Source organism: Saccoglossus kowalevskii, chromosome 8 (assembly GCF_978046115.1).
Source record: "Saccoglossus kowalevskii chromosome 8, keSacKowa6.1, whole genome shotgun sequence".
Taxonomy (NCBI): domain Eukaryota; kingdom Metazoa; phylum Hemichordata; class Enteropneusta; family Harrimaniidae; genus Saccoglossus; species Saccoglossus kowalevskii.
The window spans coordinates 33607976-33614485 of record NC_140648.1 but is presented as its reverse complement, the minus strand read 5'-3'; the positions used below and the strand labels follow the sequence as shown (position 1 = coordinate 33614485).

General features: G+C 33.3%; 1 protein-coding gene across 1 annotated transcript in view; it reads right to left on the bottom strand.

Annotated features, from left to right (window-relative positions):
- Positions 1-1319: 1319 nt before the first annotated feature.
- Positions 1320-6510, bottom strand: part of LOC100369197 (uncharacterized) — a 42219-nt gene continuing 37028 nt past the window's right edge. The window contains exons 14-17 of the mRNA XM_085502510.1: positions 6300-6428; positions 5641-5844; positions 4186-4299; positions 1320-2977 (exon numbers count right to left, since the gene is read on the bottom strand). Coding sequence (XP_085358636.1) covers positions 2492-2977; positions 4186-4299; positions 5641-5844; positions 6300-6428 — 933 coding nt within the window. The 3' untranslated portion in view covers positions 1320-2491. The remainder of the gene's footprint in view (positions 2978-4185; positions 4300-5640; positions 5845-6299; positions 6429-6510) is intronic.

Sequence of the window (6510 nt, the reverse complement as noted above, 5' to 3'; positions counted from 1 at the left end):
CTTCAATTTTGCTTATGTATATACATGAAATACTTAAACTCGCACAAAACACTTGGTGAAAAGACCATAGTTCGATTTATTTTAGCAAGATCTTACAGAAAAATACTCAAGTTATTAGGTTAGAGATGGACGCGTTTAACGAGGTGTTGCAATTTGTTTGCAGTTTTCAAAATTGGGCATGTTATTCTTTATAAGAATTTGCAAACGCTGAACATGTTCACAGCAATTGTAGCTTCAAAGAAAAAGGCTAGGACCTGGTTAAACATTTTTGTAACAGGTTATAGAACTTGGGAGGTTGCTATCGACAAATTACACACTCCAATAAATATAGCCAGAACATAAACAAAAAAACATTTTCCTTGTACGTGACGTATTTAAATACTAGTATTACTTAATTAAAAACAATATTCAACAACTTTCCTAACGTTTGAATTGTTACATTTATTTACTTAACCCATGATAATCTTTGCAGTGTACTATTCACTAATGCCAGTTGAAATAGAATATCACTGACGGAAATAAACATTGATTGGACGTGCTTGCCACATGAACAATGAATACTACTGGCTCAAAACGAACTAGTAATGAATGAGGCGTTTATTGATAGCAACGGTTTGCAACTTGTTACAGCATCAACACATTGAGACTTTGGGATTTGCCATTAACATCTTAAAACTAATCTTTGAGCAAAGTTCGAAATTTAACAGTTTGCATAAAATAAAACAACATGCAACTTCAAAGCTCACCTAAATCTTCATTATGCATAAAATCATAATTTAGCAACTTTGTATATGGATTACAATAAGCATTTTCAAAGCAACCACCTGATTACCATACCCACATCCAAAAACATAATTGATGTTAATTAAATATAGTGATAATTATTTACAGACTTGAAAAAATGCAGTTTTATTCATAAGCAAATTAAAATGTCAATTAGGATACAAAATTCTCAAGTACAAAAGGATGTCAAGGATTTGTTTTTTTTTTGTATTCAAGAGCATCATGTCCATCTATTGAGATTAAAATGTAGTGGCATGTAGAATTGTATATTAGCTAATATCAGTTAATGAACTAATGGGATAAACCAATCTGAAAACCCATTTTATGCAACCATACACTTCAATGGCCAAGTTTATTGAGGCATGCAAGATGGAAATTAACGTTATTAACACATTGTTTCTGGATCAAATTAGGTTTTACATTACTACTGTATACACAAAACTGAGCACTACTTTGGTTTCCAAAGCAGTATGACCACATAGCTGCTAACAGTTAAAGCGCCCTCACACAACACTAAGAAAACACTAACCATACCATTTATTAATTTGAGCATTTTATTCATGTTGATGAAATATTTAAATACAGAATAATATTCTTTTTTTTAAAATATAGGGAAAACACTTTTATGGACATTAGATAGAAACAAATACAAGTGATGAAAATAAAGTTGATACAGTTGGAGTGAAAGGTAAAGCTATACACAGTCGATTTTGTTCCAAATTATATGTTTTGTATGTGAACAAAATGCTAATCTAATGACAACACATTTGCAGACAGACATAGTTTTCATATTGAGAGAACTAGAGAACTAAAAAAAACGAAACAAAACAAAACAAAACAAAACAAAACAAAAAGTACAAAAATACTTTAAAAACTGGTTCTTCGTCTCTTTAATAGTGACGCATATATAATTTCTTGGAAAAAAATCTTTTTTCATTACAGTGTCACACTAAACAGTACATAGAAATGACTCTTTTATAAAAATGAAATCTTTTAAATAATTATGCCTCATACTTTATTCAATGAGTGGCTTGGAAGCCATGATACCAATGTAACCGTGGTGGCCCATATAATTCAGAAAAACTTGTAGGCCATATTTTAAGTCTGTGGCCTAGAGAATACACTTACTGACAAGTGGAATAACTGTATTTCCACAAAGCACTTGGCCTTTGTCAATACTGGCAAGACGTTTTACTGACTGTTCTGTGCATGCCTTGTTTGCAGTTTAAATCCACACCAACTGCAGTAACATAGGCTCAAACAGGTTCTTCATCTATAATTCGGGATGGTAATCCCAATCCAACAGATTTCACCAATACCATTTTACTTGCATCTTCACACCATACACACTTGGATAGCTGGGGAGCACTTTCACCTCCCCAATGCACAGGTACTATATACACAAGTTTTAACTACAGGTCATCCATCTCCAAGTAGTCTCTGCCATGTGAACTAAATCTAAAATACTGGAAAGTTTATTTCATGTACACACATTATATGAAAGGTTCATCTGTTACAAAAGCAGGTTACACTCATTTACCAGTTAGTGTGAAGTAACTGAAAATAAAAATTCATCATACTACCTTGTACAGACTTGTGGATACACAACACATTTACCATAGATGTATGGATAAAAGTCACTGCGAGGAAAGCAGATTTTGCCACCAAATAATGGTTATACACCTGAGTAAAGCTGGGTAACTTCCAACTATCTTGGAATTGCTAGATCTATACTGGCAGGGTCACTGAATGGACCTGGTCTCTTGAAGTTATCCACAGCACAAACAGCAAAGTGATACACACTTCCTGGCTGAAATTGTGTCAATGTGCATGCCATAGGCAATGGAAGTGCACGCACATCACCTATTTTTTTCCATAGATTAGTACTGGGAGATCCTTCACTTTCTTGATAGGCAAACAGAAAATAGTATTCAATGGGTGCCCAAGACGGGTCAATAGTCATGGTCCAGGATAATACAATTCCGTTGTTCACTTTTGAAATTTTCAGATTTGGTTTACCAGGTAAAGGCAACTGAAGTTGGTGGGGTAACAAAACAGTTCTTGGTGGTGTTGGTAAGACTGGAAGAGGTGCGGGGTGTCGCAAAACAGTTTGCTGAGCCATTGCATCCTGATATCTTGGTGGTCCAGCAAGTCGTTCAGCATTTATCTGGCCTTGAACTTGTACTTCTTGTTGCTACAAAAAATAAATAAACATATAAAACATCTGAATAACTTGTGACAAATCAGGATAATGTGTGATAAGTATTATAAGCTTGCCCATGGTATAGGAATATAAAAATTGACTTAAGTTGGAAATTTAGACATTTAGAAAGCATATTATTTTAAACAAAAAGTAACTTAATTATGTATGTATGTATAATTATAATTATGTACTCATTTAAAACTTGGCTCTAATATATGGCAAAATAAAATAAAGACACTGTAGTATCCTATAAATTCTAAAATAAAATGTCAACTTCTGGATCTCGTAGATGCAACAACCTTCCACTTAATGGGATAGCAGCTCTTCTCTTGATGTAAAGCTCACACTAATTATTTCCACAGAAAATTGTTTTAAACTGTCACACAAACAAACATGAACATACAAATGAGTACTTGTGAAGACATTAAAAAATACAATTTCTTCTCTTAAAAAATGTAAAATAAAACAATCATAAAAGTCAAAACAATTTTGTACATTTCAGTTGTTTGTTTCCACACCATGGTTAGCAAAAACTCTAGAAAGCTCAACAACAAAAATTATACATCTCTGAAAAAATTATGAAAGTGCTCGCTGAATAGTTGTCAGAATTAGAACAAAGATTTATATTAATTTGCACATTTAATAGATAAGTAGCAGAGTTGTTGCTGCATTGATTTTTTTTAAAAAGTCATATTTTCTGTGACCAATGTTTTAATTTATAGTAAAAAGTAGATATCTGTTTATCAACTAAAGAAGTTATTCTCGACTGGTATTTCATGCTTGACTTTGTGGATTTATTAATCATTTAAATAACATGCAATTATGTAAATTAATTTATCATTATAATGACAGTCAACTGTGACCATGTTTTACGTATGTTTCAAGTTACGATGGACCTTTAAAATATTCATAGAATAATAAGATGTACCAGTAGTACATCCTCAACTTATTCAAATTAGAAATCGAATAAAATATATTGAATTGTAACAAAAAAAATTAACACCATAGTTGGCAAAATTATAGTACACTACACAATATGACTGTAGTACAGTACAGTACAGTACAGTACAGTACAGTACAGTACAGTACAGTGCACTGTACTGGCGTGTCTTCAACTAACAACATGTTAGAATGAAACAGTGAAGCAGGACAGACTGATGGATGGACAAATGGATATATTGAGTAACTGCAGTACTCACAGTTATGTTTTGGATCTGGTGTTGTAACTCATTATGATCAGATCCATGAGGTTCTTTTTCTTTTAAATTAGATAGTAATTTTGCTTTGTGTGCAAGTAATCTGCGTTGATGTTCCTGTAATACATGTGCCACCATGAAAGGGAATATTATTGAAACAAGCAAGCATTTAGTGCAGCTGGTATTGGAAGTAAGCATATAGACAACCTTGCCCAAAATAATTAAATTTTAAATGCAGTGATCTAAGTTAGATGCAGCTATACATGCATACATGTAACAAGCACTACTTAGCGTATGAGAAATCACAAACCAAATTATGTCTATGAATGATTCAGGGTATCTGGAATGGCCATTTGTAGCCAGTGTTCTCCCTAAAGCGTTTAAGGGTAGCTGGCCACTATGTGATTTACACTGAACAGATTGCAACTCTGAAAACATTCCACTTTGACTGAACTAATCTTAACTTTAATTGTTAATCTGCTGACTGAAAGTAAGTGTTTGTGTTGCATTCGAAAGTTGAAAGCAAATCAGAAGCAATTCAACAACAATGAAGCTGTCATCACTGTTAAATTACTTTTGAAGTATATATGGTCCATGAACAGTGATGGAGAGATCCTAACAGACATGCATCCATCAATTTGACCGTTGACGACTCAGCATTTTCAAAATCAGCTATTTATTTACTTGCTGATTCAGCAGTTGATATGTTTATTAGCAAGCACAATTAACCTGCATTTTAAGTGAGTAAAATAAATCAATCAAACTGTGGTATGCAAATTTCCAGCACATTCAGAGAGCAGTAAAACAAAGAATTGGAGGGGGGGGGGCGCTATCAATTGTACATACAGGTATAAATTGTGTCTAATTCTAAGAAAATTGAATTTTATGAAAATTAGCCACAAGCATGAGAAGAACACTGATGTAGCATGCAAAACATTTTATAGCTGAGTCTGTGCTGCTATAATTTGACTTTGGAAAGAGAAGCTTATGATAGGAAATAGAACATCGACGCAAGATTATATCTTCGCAACAGTGGATACAATTTACTGTGGCCACAGGGTAAATTTACTGTTGTTTTCAAATATAGCTACCTTTCACAAGGCATTTCAACAAAACAATTTTTTTTTGGCTCTAATATGCTAAACAAGAAAATCATCAAATGAATGCATAGATAATTACTATCGTTTCAGTCATTCTTTGAACGATTATGTTCAACTAAATATTGCTACACTACAGCAAGTTATCATCAATATTGTTGGTAAATGTACAGCAATTGCTTCCAATGTTGTTGAAGTTGTTTTGCTACAATAAAGTCTGTTTTGATACATTTGCGATGCACCCATGTCATGTTTACAATTCTAAGGTGTCTGTGACATTGAGTACAAGCGTAATGCTGTTCATATTTTGAATAACAGTGATATTATAATAATTGTGGGGTACATTGTATATTATACTAACCTTAAGTAAACGCATAGTCTCGGTAGGATGTTTATTAATCCCAGAATGTGCCTGTAATTGTGAGAGTGTTGATTGAGAAACAACTTGCATTGGTTGTGCTGGTGGGCGTTGCTGCTGCTGCATTTGTGGCTGTGGTAATCGTGGATGAATACTTGTTGGAACTGCTTGTTGTGGTAATCCAACAGTCTGCACTATTCCTCCTTGCTGAAAACATTCAAAGACATACAAATCATGCCAACCACAACATCACACAGTACAGATATACCATAATGAAGAATTAGAATCTTATGATGAAAAACTTGGCAAATAATAAGAATTTTGAATTGTCATATTTAAACATGTACAAATTATAATTTTTTCAAACCAAAATATGGTCATTAGTCAGAGTTAAATTATGAAACAAATCAACATGTTCTAAAGTACAAGGTACTGTCCTATGGCACAAAGAATAAATATTCTTTCAAAAAGCAGAAATGAACCAAGAGATTTTTTGACCTACAAATAGATCATTTTCTATAAAAGCAGCAAAAAAAAAAACCCAAAAAAACTGCACTTGCAACTAATGTTTAAGAATTCTGAATAAATGACGACCACTAGTTGGCTATTCATAATCAGATCAAAAATACTCAAGCCAGTGTATGAATTAAAGAAATTTGTACCTGAGTAACTGTTGGATGTCTCTGTAACTGCTGTAGCTGCATTCGACCTGTGGCTGACTGTTGGGCCATTGTTACTGGCTGTGTCATTCCAGCTAAAGACATGGCTACCCGGGGCTGCGACTGTGGGTTCTAAACAAAACAAGGTTTCAAAATATTGATAAGAGATTATTCATTGTTTGATTTTTCAAACAAGCCATAACATAACACAATT